This window comes from Styela clava, chromosome 9 (genome assembly GCF_964204865.1).
Source record: "Styela clava chromosome 9, kaStyClav1.hap1.2, whole genome shotgun sequence".
Classification (NCBI taxonomy): Eukaryota; Metazoa; Chordata; class Ascidiacea; order Stolidobranchia; family Styelidae; genus Styela; species Styela clava.
The window spans coordinates 9,788,745-9,805,665 of record NC_135258.1 but is presented as its reverse complement, the minus strand read 5'-3'; the positions used below and the strand labels follow the sequence as shown (position 1 = coordinate 9,805,665).

General features: G+C 33.8%; 3 protein-coding genes across 4 annotated transcripts in view; 2 read left to right on the top strand and 1 right to left on the bottom strand.

The window, feature by feature from the left end:
* The window catches only part of LOC120339746 (cytochrome P450 26B1-like), a 138,315-nt gene that overhangs the window by 78,641 nt on the left and 42,753 nt on the right, over positions 1-16,921 (top strand). The gene's annotated exons all lie outside the window — the stretch shown is intronic.
* Positions 979-6,395, top strand: LOC120339758 (uncharacterized). 2 transcript variants are annotated; one of them, XM_039407952.2, is made up of 8 exons: positions 979-1,127; positions 1,445-1,551; positions 1,836-1,996; positions 2,476-2,635; positions 2,953-3,055; positions 3,957-4,063; positions 4,902-4,981; positions 5,230-6,395. In XM_039407952.2, exons 1-8 carry the CDS (start codon positions 1,097-1,099, stop codon positions 5,333-5,335), a joined length of 855 nt encoding a protein of 284 aa, XP_039263886.2. In that variant the 5' UTR covers positions 979-1,096; the 3' UTR covers positions 5,336-6,395. The 2 variants fall into 2 exon arrangements, with proteins under 2 accessions (XP_039263886.2, XP_039263885.2); XM_039407951.2 differs by having other exon boundaries at positions 1,442-1,551.
* Positions 6,532-16,596, bottom strand: LOC120339742 (uncharacterized). The gene is made up of 13 exons (XM_039407932.2): positions 16,436-16,596; positions 14,367-14,714; positions 13,954-14,049; positions 13,580-13,642; positions 12,834-13,064; positions 12,264-12,329; positions 11,333-11,515; positions 11,122-11,199; positions 10,700-10,891; positions 10,273-10,356; positions 9,730-9,924; positions 9,296-9,367; positions 6,532-7,725 (listed from the first exon to the last, which is right to left on the bottom strand). The coding sequence occupies exons 1-13, from the start codon at positions 16,506-16,508 to the stop codon at positions 7,538-7,540; spliced, it is 1,869 nt and encodes a 622-aa protein (XP_039263866.2). The 5' UTR covers positions 16,509-16,596; the 3' UTR covers positions 6,532-7,537.

Sequence of the window (16,921 nt, the reverse complement as noted above, 5' to 3'; positions counted from 1 at the left end):
ACTTTCATCATAATATTAAAAAATGAGAAATTTGGTTGTTTGGCTGGTATCATAATTTTTCAGTTTGAACCTTTGTGGACGTTTAGTATATTTTCTAAAACCGAGCCGATTTATTTTTATTTTTAAAAAAACGATCCTTTATGTTTAAATTTCACCTACACTTGTACACCTGACAAGAGTAAGAACTCGAAAACATTTTACCAAATATATTTCTTTATACACTCGATATTACATATTAAGAGGCCCTTACAGGAAGTTTGGCGGTAATTCGGCCCCTGCAAAAAGTCAAAACACGAAGAAAAATATTGAAGCTCATATACAAAGTTTCTCCTAGTTTTATTTTTAATCATATGTGTCTTGCTCTTAAAATCCATTCAGATTTTATTCAACTTAAAGCAGAATTGTTCTAAATTAAGCATTCAATAGTAAAGTTTACTAAGGTCATTTATGGTATATTAATATAAGCTTAACCAAATATTCATTTGACAAATGCGGTTTATTATCGACAGTTATTCATCTGAAACGAATCATTTCTCGCGATAAGGTTTATGAGCGATGGGGTTTACAAGCGACCAGTCATTTCAGTGACGTCAGCGACCCAACCCCAACATGAGTACTTCTCCCATTTAATAATGTAACGCTCAATTTCCTTACCCAACCCTTATTCAAGATTCGCGTTATGAACGTTACACATTTTAAAAAGAAGCTTTATTACGAGAAAAATGAAAATATCGGTTAGACTGTTTGTCGTATAATATCTATAGCATATTTCATAGGAAAGTCAAATTGATAAGGGCAAATCGAGCAATAAAGATATAGACTCTTGTTATGATAAAAGCTTATGCTTAGACGAGAACAAAGAATACGAACTATCCAAGTTTAGTGAAGTGATTCATCAATTGATTTTTAGTACAAAGTACGAGACCTCTCCCTCTATTTTTGTTTCCCAACTAAAACTATAGATATATTTACAGTTTTATCACATTTTATGCTGTAAGAATCGGTAAATGTTTGTTTAACGTTCATTGCCCAAGATATATATACTGCAGATTTTTTGTAAATAATATTGAAACAGCGGAGTACTGAATATAGCAGTATGAGTCAACAACTACAGCATCTTTCAATAGGTAATTTTCTTTGTAATTTTAGTAGTGATAATATTAACTAATATATAATATATAGCTAGATATAAGTAATAATGGAATCATCTTTGCCCTAGCATTATGGTTAAGCCCCCAAAGGATAACATTACGTGCTCTTTATTCTTTGTGTGAGGTCTATCATTTTTGGCACTAATGCGTATTGGTGGTGTGTTTTTGAAGTTTTTCAATGTATCATCGCTTCTGCCACCCCATATATCTCAATTATATCTCTTATACATGCATGTAGATAAATTAGTGTGTTTTCACCTATTGCTAATTCATATAAATGTTATCTTTAGCAGGATTCATTTTCATGATCTACCTCAACTTCGCCAATGCTCAGTGCTCAATCGTAAATTCAACAACGAGTCCGTTAACCAGTATTTGTGCTTCACTTCATATATACAGGGTATAACTGGATGTTAGGACTTCTTATAAAATATTCTTGTCATATGATTTAGTTGTCTAGCAGTCAAAACAAAGATTATTCGATCTATCTTCTTGTCCATGACTTAATTTCACTTGAAAATTTTATTGAATGCTTGTATTTCCCGGATTGAATATATATTTTAGAAAGACAACGATTGAAATGATTTTTAATTACTTATTAACACTAAAAAATGTTTACTACAATATTTCATAATTTAATGATACCTCACTGATATCACGTGCATTATAACTAATTACATTTAGGACCAAACATATTCACAACGACTGCTCAATCCCGAATTAAATCGCGATTCATGGGTGTTTGCTGCCATTGTAACAAATCAAGGTGTATCTTTGGCAATGTATGATTGTTGGTTAACTACAGACCCTAGCAGCGGTGAAAAATTTCACATACTCAAGAAAGGGTAGGTTTGGCTATAAACATAATATTTTTTGAAAATTATTTAAAAAAAACACTTAAAACTAAGAAGGTGTTCAGAATGAAATATTGATACTTGTCGCCGAATATATATCAGTTAATTTTACAGGGTGTTCAACCACGTAAAGGCAACATTATTGTTAGATTTGATGCAAATAAATCTATATTTTGCTCTCGATTCCGTCATTGGAAATGAAATTTGACTGGAACTGCACCAAAACTTGGAAAGCTTAAATTTTAAATTATAAAATTTTCAAACAATAAATCGTCCCTCAAGTGTTGCAAAAATACTTCAGCATTTTGTTTTGAAAATTATTCCCCCGATCGCTTTAAATATCGAATCCCCAATGATATTATGGTGCTATTTGGCTGGAGACGACTATACAAAATAGACACCTTTTTTGAGCAAAATATTAATGTGGAATTAGAATTTAACTAATTCACTATATCAAATATGTTGGACAGATGCCCTCAAGAAATTGCTTACTACACCGAATTTGACTACGCACGAGGAGTTCACAAATTATACGGAAAATTTCTCCTTCCGCCACCAGAAAGTGTGAATAGTTACTATCTGCAGTGTGATATCTCAACAAAATGTCCTGGAATAATTGGATGTCTTTTGGTAAGATTTATATTTTTAATGGTTTTTAGTTATAGAGAAAAAGAGAAAGAAATTAAAAATAGATTTTCAAAATTCATACGTTGCTCTAAGACTCAATAAAATTGGCTCTCAACTGTGGCAAATGTTCTTTTTGAAAACAACAGTCGGTTTGATAACACAGATGTATGAACCACTAAACAAATAAAATTTTATCGTAGAAATCGTTTCGACTCAAAGCTTCCATTTAAAATATACTCGTTATTCGTACATAAAAAGAATGTAGCAACTTAGGTAGTTTATGTGATTGATGGTAAATACAAACAGCAACTTTTTCGTAGATTTGCAATCAGCCCCGGGATCAGTATATTGTAACTTCGGCAAAGATATTAGATTCAGCTAGTGTTACTAACACAACAGCACAAGGAACGACGGAAACTAGAGGTAACATATTTGTACTTTTACCGGGGCTTAAGTTGTATTCCTAAATAATCTGTTTATTTCACTACCTGCTAATTATTATTGGACACGTAGTGGACATAGCGATCGTTTCAATATTATGTTGTTGTTCTTGTTCTTTGACACGTTTTTAAAAAGTCGCTTTACTCTTTGATTACTGGACCAATTGCTTTGAATTTCCAGTGGTTAAAGATAAAAATTTTCTTCAAAAAGCTATTGCTTTTTTTTGCTATGACGTCATCAAAATTATTGCTATTAGGTGGCGCTACGTGGTCCTATATTTGAGCATAGCTCTCTTGTTATTATTATTATTCTTTTCCTTGGTCATGATAAAATCGCTTTTCTCTTCGAATACTTGACTGATTGCTTTGAAATTTTCAGTGGTTAAAGATTAATTTCATCGCCAGAAGGCTATCACTTTTACTTATTTCAAAAATTTCTGTGGACTTCAAGAGATTCGTTTTTTATGTGTCAGAATGAAAAATAGCGACACCTTGTGACGTGTCCATATATTTGAGCTTAGCTCTCTTGTATTTAAAGTCTGACGACATCGACAGCCTCCTAAAAGTTGGAGATACAAAATTAGATTGTTTTATGGCGCCATGGAGTTAATATTATCAATAAAAACTTCCCTTCATTCAGAATAAAGGTTCAATTGCATATATATACATATGAATCAATCGCTATTTTGAAATGAAAAGTCAGTAACTAGAAGTCTTGTGAATACTAAACACTTAATTTTAGTAAAGTCAACCAAACGTTCGTGTGTCTGTGTCTGTTGCATTTGTGTTTATTTTCACCGACAAAACACCAGTTCTATTACAGTAAGTGTCTTCAATCTACGGAGTTTCACAAAATAACAAATTTCATTTTTCATTTTATATAGTTGACCTCGTCATTGTGCTTATTGTGGTTGCTGCATCATTTTTCCTGATATTCTTGGTTCTGCTGATCATATTGATTTGTAGTCTGCATCATCGACGAAGACGCAGGGTAAGTTTAATTATTGGACACGTTAATGGACATAACGATCGTTTTGCATTTTATGCTGGAACTCTTCTTCTTGTTGTTTTTATTTGTATTCTTCTTGGTATCGTTATGAAAAAAAATGCTTTTCGCTTCGATTACTGGACCAATTGTCATGCTTGTCCATGGGAAACGCCCCATGGGATGGGATGGGACAGCACACATTTGTATATCCCATGGGACACGAAAACCGTATGATTTTCGGGAAAATGATGGTAAAACATTTTGTGATGAACTTCGTGTCCATATATTTGAGAATATCTCTTCTGTTAATTATAAAGAGCCAAATATATTCAGCATTAGCAATATACTTCGTGAAGGGGCTGATGGACACATTTATTATAGGTATGAATATAAAGTTAACAAAGTCCATGAAATTTGTTGTTTTGTTAGTCCTATTTAGTAGACGCTAAACCCAAATGTAACAATTTTTATTGAATTTTATTCCAATAGGAATCCCATGGGATGGGATGGGACAGGCATAATTGCTATGGAATGGGAATGGGACAAAAAATATGTCCCATGAACAAGCCTGACAATTGCTTCAAAATTTTCATTGATTGAAGATTAGGTTTTTCGCTAGAAGGCTATTGCTTTTTTTATTTCAAATATTCCGGTGAGCTGCATGGCATTCGTTTTATTTGTGCTAGACGTCATCAAAAGTTGCCACTATGTGGCGCCACGTGTCCATATATTTGAGCATAGATCTTCTGTTCTTAAATATGCTTTAAATATGACGATCAATTATTGAATTCTATCTGTCAAAAAGCTTCAGCAGTGTGATAGTTGGTTCACTTATTTTCAGAGAAGAGAAAGATTGGAAACTCCAGTTCTTATTAATTCAAGTACAACTAATGATAACGTTTATCAAAATGGGCATCATAGGTAAGTTAACTCACAGTAGGTGGCGGTAAAGGAACAATTCTAACGTGTTAAGTCGGGTGGTGGCCTTCGGTAGTTCCAATTAAAATGTAAACAAGTTTTACAACTACGCACTGCTACAAAGAAAAATATGTTTAAAAACTAGCTTAATTCAAAAAAACATAGAATTTTCAATTGTAGAATTTGAAGTTACATAGACTACATTTTGCTAATCTAATTAAACTGGAGTAAAAACTTTCTGATTATTGCAGTACAAACGGTAATTTGAATGGATCCCACGAACCAGCTGATGTTTATGGTGCCGTAAACAGAAACTCAAAGGGAGCAAGTAACTCTACAAACGAATCGAATATGTAGTAGGTTGAAAATTGCCAAAAAACTCGAATCGAACTTCAATGATAATCAAAAGTTCTAACTATTTTTTCTACTTGGCAAAGACAATTATACATTGTTAGACGGTATTTTCATACTTGTATTGCAATACCTGAGAAAAAGAGGAAATAGAATAGTTGAATTTTGTATATATATTGCCTTTTATTAAAAGGTCTTTTCTTTTTGGACGCTTCGCATAACCACGATCTTAAATGAAGATTCTATAAAACAGGACATAAATCTTTGGTGCTGATTAGCCGCCATCTTCCACAAATTAAAAGTAATGCATAGGCAATACTATTGGTTTTTATCTATCCATTGAAGTATGAAATTCTTTTTATTGTTCTAATTTTGTACATATTAATAATTTTTATTTTCAATTTTCTTCTTTTATTTCTACTATGTGTGTGAAATTATAGAACACGATTACTCAGTGTGATATGACTGTTCAATTGGTGGAATTTTTCTTTTATACTAATACAATATAGATAATTTTTTCATGTTTACGTATTGTACTGTAACTTTGGTACTGCCTTTGGGCATTGTTCCCTCTCCTTGCTATTTATTAAGTTGTTGGAGCTGCTCGATTCGTATGCTGCTTCGAATGAAATAATTTTAAATTGTGGGCGCACTCACGAAAAGTTTAATATCTTCACAAATTATTAACTCGCCAAAATTTACGAACATAATATATAATGGATTACTGAAAGCGAAAATATCAAATAACGACTTTGCTATCGTCATGACCCTCTGGGTGTGTAACAATAAGTACAATAATACGTAAATTGCATATAATTCAATATCACCTGTGACGTGTTATACGCGCTTGTTTTTATATATTTATCTTCTTTATCGTACTGATACGTGATCGCAAACTGCCTAACAAACACCAATTTGTTCATGTTGTTTTGCTCTTACAGCGGTAGGTTTAGATGTGCTTTACAGTACGTTATACTGCTATTCAACTATCCAATCTAAGACAATCAACAGCCTATTTGTATTTTGGTCTAATGAATATAAATTTAATTTTGGATGATTCAATAACATTATTAATGAAAATTTACTCCGGGTACAATTACATAATCAAATTAAATTGAAAAATCGTTAACTTATTGTACAATCGTATCATTATGAGATGGACACTTATTTTACACTACGTAAAAGTTACACATTAATTAGTTACACCATTTCAGCACCTACACTTATTTATGCTTCCGGTGAATAGAATATAAGTTAAGATGAACATGACCGATTCGCGTATTCGCTTGGCCTGGCTGCATATTCAGTTAAGTTGTCTGGTCAAAGAATTACTGGTGAATTACGATCAAAGATAGATATCGTCCTGAACCATCGATCCTTTCTTATGTCAGGCTTGAAAGACCAACAATATAACAGTTATAATTTCCCAGCCAGCTATTGTTTCCAAAGCTAATCTACTTGGTAATCATTAATCTTGAAAAGTCATGGAAATTTGCGTATTTTTTAGAATCTGTTCCAGAACTGTTACAGTGCGTATAAATAGATTGTCTTTATCATTACTCTGCGTAAATCATTATCGCTTTCGATCAGATATGTTGTGTATATGTTGACAGGATTTGAAACGTCGGCAAATCAAGATAATCTAAAAGTCAACCACCGACTGTTACCAGTATAAGGGAGCGATCTCTCCACTTTTACCAGAGTAATAAAAATTGGTTGTACGTAGATAACACGACATTTAAATTTCATAAACAAGGAGAATTCTACAATTAAGCAATTTTCATAAGATCAGAGGCAAATTGAGGGCTGATTTGATGTAAAAATGACGTGCAACCTGGTACAGAACATGAAATTACTACCATAATATGAAAGTATAAAATTAGAAGCTGTAAAACCACGCCCCTGTCTTGCAGCAATTGTAAAAATACGTACACATAAGTTTTGTGGTTCATTATTTAACTTATATTTGAATTTAATAATAGCCAGTAACAAGCATAAAATGATAAATGACAACGATATTATTAGTACAATAAAACCCTTATAAAATGCTGAGGCATCTTATTTATCGAAGAATAAAAGATGACATTGGTAAATGTACATAAAGTTTACCCATGGCCATCATACATATACAAAGTATTGTCTACAACATTTCAACAAAAATGTAATGCTGTTGTCATGCTGCTGTTTTGAGTGATTTTTGAGCACATTTTACAGAGGATGGACAACTGATGTTGAACAGTGCCTTTCATCATACATCCATTGCCCGTCGTTACATCGTACATTGTAATATCGGTTTGTATATCCTTTGCACATCGCATTGAAACTATATCCATGAGAAAATGTTTTTCCGCTATCTCCAGATCCGTGGTGCATAGGACTGTAAGCACATCTATTACCTGGATACAAAAAGGTACAAGCATTGACGTATGTTGTGGCGAATGTGCATTGTGTAACTATGGATTATAATGTATTTAACCCTTTCATATTAATAGCATGTAATATTTCACAATATAGGCCGCATTATGTTTCGCAACAGCGATAATGCATTCGCTCCATGTATTGCCTTTCTCGTTTCGACCAATTTGATGACGTATCGTTTCCGGTTTGCCGAGATTGCTCTATAATATTGTGCTTTTTGTTTCACTTGTGATCTGACCGTAATCTTACTGCATTAAGAATTAAGTGTGTACAATTTTATCTGTATTTGGAATTTAAATCATGCATCTATTCAATAATATACAACAATTCGACAATCAACATCGTGTGCTTATTATCGTCTGAGGGAATCCAGATTGGAGTCACATTCCATAACACGTGAAATTAATAACGTGGGAATCGAACTTTGAATATTATGGTTAACAGTCTTTATCCCTAAGACCGCATCTCTTCTCCCTATATTTTTGGACGTGTTATGGAATGTGACTCCAATCTGGATTCCCTCAGACGATAATAAGCACACGATGTTGATTGTCGAATTGTTGTATATTATTGAAAAGATGCACGATCCAAATTCCAAATACAGATAAAATTGTACACACTTAATTCTTAATGCAGTAAGATTACGGTCAGATCACAAGTGAAACAAAAAGCACAATATTATGGAGCAATCTCGGCAAACCGGAAACGATACGTCATCAAATTGGTCGAAACGAGAAAGGCAATACATGGAGCGAATGCATTATCGCTGTTGCGAAACATAATGCGGCCTATTTTGTGAAATATTACATGCTATTAATATGAAAGGGTTAAATACATTATAATTCATAGTTACACAATGCACATTCGCTACAATATAACTATTGCATTCGCTTTTTTCAAAAGTCAGGCAGAATACCAAACTTGCATGGACTACCGAAATGATACATTAAAGACTGTTGAATATATGGAAACGTAAGCTGTCGGCCGAATCATTGGGGATAGTCATTGTGACGTAACAAATTGGGGAACATCTTTTCGTCAGTTGTAATGTATCCAAACAAAATACAGTCAGTGCGTAGAAAGTTGAATTTGCTTTGGGCTAGTACGCAGATATTATGAAAATTTGTAACTTGAGCATGTTGTTTACAAGTTATTTACAAACTATCAATTTCAACACATTGAAAATGCTTTCTTAGAGTGGGTAATAGGTGTTTACTGAGAGTTCCTGAGTAGTAAAATACCAGTAATTTTTACGACATAAGCAGTTTTCTTATACTCTTATGTGGCCTTTTTGGCTAAGATATCAACTATATGCGTATGAACACGACGAGACAGTTTGGAAATGGCTTTTCAAATTGTTTGGTCTCTAGATGTTTATTTGGTGAACATCATATTGCAACCAAGTGTAGGCCTAAATACCAACTAAACTCGCAATTCAATAAATTTAAAGTCTAACATTCAACATAAAGATATTCGTCTTCGTTACAATCACTTGCTAACAAACACAGTAGTTTCAAAAAGTAATAAAACATGATATATAATATTTACCTTGTGAGCCAGTGAGGGGGCTGAACAAGTTATCAAAGGTTGAAGCAAAATTGTCAAATAAACCTGACAGACCTGAAAATAAAGTTAGAATAATTGATGACAATATCATTTTTTGATTGAGTGTTGGTTTAAAAAACGAGTACACATTAGAATGCGAACTTGTCTTTGGGGTTTTGAGGAATTGGTTGTTTTCAAGTAAGCAATAACGGTCAAGATGTTATTAGTTACCATTTTCATTTTATCATATATATATATATATATCTATAAGACAGATTTTTTTACAATACTGTATTGTCAATTTTTGTAGCCTAATAGGGTCACGATCCAGTTATAGCGCCCGTACAACGCCTTCTACAAATATTCATTCGACTAAAGTGTATTGCTTTTCATACCGTATTAGTAGTTCTCATTCTTTGCATAAAACTTGCGCTTACCGTTCCCTGTTTGTGGCTGTGGGGATGAGCATGCTGCTTCATCGAAAGTCCATTGACCACTTTCACATTTTCCATAGTAATATCGGTCAGTGTATCCCTTGCATACTGCTCGGTAGCTGAATCCGTGATAAAATGTTTTCACTTGATCCTCGGGTGCAAAGTGAGTAGGCTTGTATTGGCAATTTGAGTAGCTACCTGCATGATAATAAAGATTTTTTCTTATCTGAGATGGTAAAGTTTGAGCACTTAGAATACATATAGTATTGAGCACGAGTCGCTGGAATCGATATTTGTTGATTTTCTAATATCATAAGTTGTGGCACTGCAGTAGTTACTGGATTTCAATTTTGAGTGTATTCTCGGGACCTTCTATTTGTCTTGCTAATATTTGCAAAAAAACAACAACAACAATACTAGTTCTTAAGAGGATACATTATAGAAGTTCATATAGACCTATTCCAATTTTGCTCGCCTTTTGCTCGATCGTCGAAAACCGAAAAAGTATTCAATCTTACATTTCGAATTATCAATCAACATTCTCACCTCGTTGTGTATTATGATAACCTCCTGTTAATGGCTTGAATATATTATTAAAACTTGATGCAAAGTCTTCCATAAACGACCCACCTGTGTGAATGCAATACATCATATACATGATATCAAAAAAAATATTATAAAGTATTTTACACATTCTTTATTTATACTTTGATCACACATATGCGATAACTCACCTGTATATTGAATATGAATAAATCTAGCTAGCTTATGAACATGTATGCGTCTGTGCACATATATTAAAAGTGCGTCCTCTATAAATATAAAGTGAATAAAATGAATAAATTCCTTCTAATATATAACAATACATTAAAAATAGTCGTTCATGCGTATAGATATAGTTAAACAAGTGTGTGTTTATAAACCCTATATGTGTTTATGTAACATTTAATTTTAAGATATTCAATTCTCCAACCCTCGCTATAAGATTTATCTTCTGAGCAATGCGTATCATCGAAGACCCATCGACCATCATTACAGATGCCATGGTAATGTCGTCCTGGATATTGTTCGCAAGTAGAGGTGTATTGATGTCCGTGACGAAACGTTTTCCCACCGTCGTCAGGCCTGATATGAACAGGGTTATAAGTACAGCTACTGTAGTCTCCTAAGCAGGGAAAACAATGTGTTAAATTGGGAACTAAATCGTATATTTTGTAAAAAATAAAAATAAAACTTGTGCAATTTTGACAATTAAGCGAATGTCATTTTATTTGCTCTAGATATTATAAAGAATTTCTGAGATTAGACACCAAATGCCGAACTGAAAGTATGATTATTTGTTCCTCAGACATGAGTCATACATTTTCATTAAACAATTGTGAATTGAAAAGTTACCATGATGCTCTCCTGTACCAAGGAAAGGTCCAAAAAGATCTCTCAAGGCAGAAGACATGTTGTCGAAAAACGATGAACCTGAAAACAATTAAAAACAGAAATTTGTTATTCAAACATTGCATTTTGTCTAAATAAGAAAAATCGAATCCCACGTTTCAAAATGAACTCAGTTACTTTAAGAAGGTATTTGTATTTAAATAGTAAATAGTACCATGCGGTCCAGGCGATGAGCAAGTCGTTTCTTCATACACCCATTGTCCATCATTGCACATGATGTAAAAGTATCTATCGGTGTACCCCTCACAGACTGCTCTGTACTGGTAGCCATGGTTGTAAGTTCCACTGCTGTAATCGCCCTTCATGTGCCTTGGGTCGTAGGCGCACTCATTGTAATCTGCAAAGTATAGGTACGAGAATATCGGTCAGAGACCGAAGACTTATAGATCGAAAGTTAGGGGATCCCCCAAAACAGCGTCTTTACCCCATAGTGACACCTTGTGTCCCATCACTAATTAATTAATAACTCGCTAATTATACGACATAATTCGCCCAAAATCAATAGGCTTCTGGTCCGAGATAAGATGAATGCACATGCAAAATCTGGAGCAGATTCAATCTCGCTTTCGTGAGATATCGCGTGCATCTAACAGGCAAACAGACATACAGACAGACAAATACCTATCAACATACTTACCGATTAAAATCGATAGGTAACAATGCTGATATTGGCGTGGATACTAATATAATGCACGTATACAGATATGTCTGTGTATGCCTTAGAATTATCTACCGGCGAGCTGTGATTACACAAATACTAAAATATGAAGAACCAGACAACAAAAATGGGACAGGTTATGTGTGACAAATACTCGAAAATATGTATTTTTTGCAAATTATAAGTTATAATTATATAATCCAGGACTGTCGCCAAATTATTATAAATTTGTAAAAATGAAGAAAAACTAAATTTACTCCATAACTTTTCCCCGCCTGTAGCTGGACCACTGTTGAATAGGTTGCCAAACAAATGATCAAATCCATGAAGTTATACTAAGAAATTATACTTATTTAATCAAGAACTGTCACCAAACTATTATAATTCTGTAAAAATGAAGAAAAACTAAATTTACTTCATAACTTACCCCCGCCTGTAGATGGACCACTGTTGAATAGGTTGCCAAACAAATCATTAAATCCGCTGAATAAACCTGTCAAAAATGATCATATATGCGAGCATATATGCATATATTTTAAAGAGTGATAATTTTCCAGATATGATTATTTTTCTAAATCATGAAATTTCACCGCTCGATATAAATTAAATGCAATTTTGGTTGGAAAGAGGTACTTCAAAATTAACAGAATATATACATCCTATCACAAAGATATATATATCATAGTTATATGTACAAAAAAGTTGAATAAATTCTCGCACTTGTGTACGATTCAGAAAACAAGATTGCAATCTTCATGGACATGGACACAAAATCGCAAATCGCCACACGAAGGCGCAGATTTACAATTCGTTCAAATTTAAACGGCACCGGGGAGCCTGGAGGGAATGTAATACAAAAATAAATGTAGAATGTACTTTTGTATTAGACGACTGCAAATTTGAAGAGAAAATCATTTTTATCGAAACAATAGTAACAAAATCAATTAGATGCCCATTTTATGTCTAATAACTAAATAGTAATCATGTAATCGCTCACCACTGAAGTCAGCGTCGAAAGTGAATATGTTGCCGAATGGATTATTGGTGTAGTGTTGGTTTGTGCATGGGCCTTCGTCAAAGATCCATTGTCCATTCTTACACGTTGCATAATAATATCGGTCGTAGTGTTGTTTGCAAACCGCTTTGTAGTTATACCCATGTCCGTATGTCCTTCCACTGTCTTGTGGTTTGATATGATTTGAGTCATATGAACATGCCGTGTAATCATCTGTATGTTTAAAAGAGAGCATAAGTGAGATACAATAATGACTGCAATTTGCGTTTACGTTTTACATGTTGCGCATCAAGTATTGCAATTGCAAACAAATTTGAATGTAATTGCATAATTGTGTTGTTTTTGGAACGCTGTCATTTTCACTTTTTCATTGGAGTCTTTATAAATGTTTCAATTATATTTATTTGGCTATTTTGAATCTCACATTGATCGAATAAATCGATCATGTGACGATTTGAATTTTGTCAAATTATCAAAAAAAAAATAAAAAATAAAACTGACTTGTTCAAACAGACAGAGGAAAAGCGTTTGTTAGGCAAACGCCAATAGCACTTAGCGCCAAATATTACTATTTTAAAAAAGCTTGTTAGCCAAAACGACCGCATATGAATAAATGCATTCAGAGGAAAAATTAAAAATCAGCACTGAAGAATTTTCCACTTTCCATTTTTCATCTTATATCAGATTTGATTAAATATGATAATCATGAAAAATATAAAATATTTAACCTCTCTGATCCCCGCCAAAATTGAACATATTGTTAAATGCATTGTTGAATCCACCATAAAGGTCTAAAAATAAAGCAATGGATGAATTATGAAAAGTCGTCGACGCTTGAATTTTCAGTCGAAAATGGAAAACTTTTCTCTGAATACCGTAAAACGAGATATACGAGTTTGGCGAGAATTTTTTTGAAAACTGCTTTGTCTTCAGAAAAAGCTATGTATAGTTACTTCCAGTCTATGAATGACCAAATGAGTAAATGTTTTCGAACACAATATTACTAAATGAACCCTTTCGTTGTTTTTGAGTATGTTGTCTTTTGCCCCTATATTACGAAAAACTAACGTAATTATGAAATAAAACCTTGGTACGAAATTACCGTGTTCCACATCAATCTGTTGAGAATCTTTTGTTGCTGTGAAGGGCTTGAACAGGTTTTGCAATGAGTCTACGAGACCATCGAGTACCGGTGACCCTAAAAAATTAAGACAAAAGATTACGATCGGACCTTCAGCAATGTAATGAAACAAATCTCCTCCTACATGTACCCCAGTACAGTAACTCCGATGGCCTTTAATTAGTATAGAGATAAATAAAATTATCGATACTTTATGACAATTCGTAAAAACGTGCTATGTATAATTTAATTATATATAAATCATTCCTGGAAGTGCTCTGAGGGTCTAATTAAATTATTGAAATACGGATAAAAATGGTCGTCTTGTCAACAAAGTGGTACTAGCCGAACATGTATAATACGGGCAAAATATAAGAGTATATTAAATCATATACCTGTCGATATTTTATCGCCGTTATGGTAACCAAGATCAACTGGTTTAACATCGGGTTGGTGGTGTGGACGTGGTGGAGGTCTATCGTATCCAATTTGCTTTGGCCCAAATAGTTTTGAAAATAGTCCACCTGACGGTAGAGGTCCTTTACAATAGTTTTGATCAAAAACCCAAGCTCGGTTTCTACATGTTGCTACAAATGATCTTATTCCGTCTTCGCATTTCATTGTGTACTGACGATTCTCCGCCCATTCTTTTCCTGCATCCGACGAATCCATATACCCAGGCAGATGTATGCAACCTTTTGGTTTGTGTACGACTTGTGCATGATCGTCGGGTCCGGAATATGCTGGAATAAATTGGAGTTTTAATTTCTTTCAGTTCACTCAATACATCTGGTAAAATTTTATTCAAATTCCAAAAATGTTTCGCACTCCAGCACAGAAAGAAATCAAGTCTGTGCCTTCGAAGCAGCAACGGTAATTTTTTTTTACATTGAGTGAAAGACATCATTTATTCTGAAAACCCTATCTCAAAATTATATTCAAAAAGCGTCACTCTTTGTTTTGATTCACCTCTGAACTCTCGTGAACTAATGAAATTAATACGAAAAATTATATATATACACTATTAGAAATTATTAAACTGAAATCTATTATCAGTTGAGTGAGAATTGTGATAGTAGCTGTATTTAGTGGTTATTATATAGTCGCATTAGTTGAAACGGTTAGAATAAATGTTGATATTACTAGTAAGATGAAATGCAATAGAAGAAATGAATTATGTTGCTCAATCCTATATATTTTTGGTCCGTCTGTAGTAACATGGTGTATCTCACTAATATAATGCGAGATATAGATTTTAATTTATTTAGTTGTGTTAAATCTTTTCAGAATTCAAATATGAGAACATAGGGTTTCCGTTTTACTCCCTTCATCTGTTTCTAATATGGATCTCAATTTTGTAAGGCTACATTCACCTTATTTTTGTATTGAATTCGTTTACTCAGTTAATATGCTATAAAACTCAAAAACTAAATAATTTATCGACCAGCGTTTGAAAAAACTCAGAGATGAACTCTCATAATAATGATTTCGATAACTTCAATTTCAATGTGCTAAACATTCCCCTAAAGTTGATACATTTTAAAGTAACGATGAAATGCTAGTGTGAAAGTACTTAACGTGTTACATTATTGAGTTAATTGATGACAATGAACATGATATTTTCAGCCAATGCCGATTGTTAAATTTTGTCAACTTCAAGCCACCGACGTACTGCACAACAGCGTTAGCAGAAGGCTGTTATGTACCTGCTGCCGGTATAATACTGGGTGGTCGATATGGAGGAGGATCAGATCTAACGGATCCAATCTGTATTGACCCAAAACGATCTGAGAGAAATCCGCCTGTAGAGACGGGACCTTGACAGAAATTGTCTTCAAAAACCCACGCATCATTTCGGCATGTTGCTGTAAATGATCTTTCCTTGTCGTCGCAATGCATTATATATTGTCGACCATTTCCCCATACTTGACCTGCGTCCCTGGTGTGCATGTATCGTGGGAGATGGATGCATCCCCTTGATTTGTGAATAACTGAGGACGAGGCAGCGGATGATGGATTTGCTGGAATGAATTGTTTGTTCTAAGCCCCAAACATATAACAGAATGGATTTCGACTTATCGAAAAAAAAACTTCACTAAATTCGAACACTCATTTGGTTTCGTTATCTGTCATATGATTAATTCTTCTGTACGAATAAACTGGGACTGGCACTCCCGATGGATTACTCTTATTTCGTTATTTATTTCAAGTATATATCGCAAAGCTAGACAAACTTGAATCCTGGAGGTTTGAAGTAATTCCCTAACAACGAAACCCTAGCTAATCTGAATTTTTGTTTTCCCGCGTATCAACTTCATTAGTAGTCTTCATTTAGTGCCTATCCAAAATATTTTACAGGATACACCCGATTGGAATATTATTCTAATTAAACACAATTCCCCGTTTTACTACGAAAAGAGAAATATTATTGTCCTAGGTATTTGTATAATACAGATATTCTTACCATACTCATCTGCATAAATCCCAAGCACCAAAACAAAACTGTAGACTACCACGGCTAACGTGATTTTGGCCATCTCCGTCAGGCGACAAATAGGAATGATTTTTGCAAACAACGACGCTGGGATAAAAATACCACAACGTAGCAGATATCGAAGCCTGGGGATGTCGCCTACTTTCTCTAAGAACTTTTAAGTATAAACGTAACGAGCGGTAACGGTACCTAATTTGCCGTAAGCAAATATTTTGTGATGTGTAATTTTTAATTATAAACAAAGTCTGATTTAATTTCATGCATTAAGTGCTTTTTCCACGCAATTGAACTTGATACTAACTATAAAGGTAATGAACTAAATATAACCACGAAATAAAACAGTACTTTAAAATCGGTTAGTAGAGCTAATTTGACCTATCAACTGATAACAACAAAGCACAAAGCACCTTATGGCAGCCCTGTGATAGCCCGTCATTGACTCATTGGTGGAATGGC

Bases quoted from the DNA above. Each gene is read 5' to 3' on its own strand.
- LOC120339742 (XM_039407932.2), bottom strand. From the start codon at position 16,508: ATGGCCAAAATCACGTTAGCCGTGGTAGTCTACAGTTTTGTTTTGGTG. The intron at 10,357-10,699 runs GTTGGAGAATTG...GCATTCACACAG, and splicing joins AGATAAATCTTATAGCGAGG to GTGGGTCGTTTATGGAAGAC. The intron at 9,925-10,272 runs GTGAGAATGTTG...ATTATCATGCAG, and splicing joins TTATCATAATACACAACGAG to GTAGCTACTCAAATTGCCAA.
- LOC120339758 (XM_039407951.2), top strand. From the start codon at position 1,097: ATGAGTCAACAACTACAGCATCTTTCAATAG. The intron at 3,056-3,956 runs GTAACATATTTG...CATTTTATATAG, and splicing joins AGGAACGACGGAAACTAGAG to TTGACCTCGTCATTGTGCTT. The intron at 4,064-4,901 runs GTAAGTTTAATT...ACTTATTTTCAG, and splicing joins ATCATCGACGAAGACGCAGG to AGAAGAGAAAGATTGGAAAC.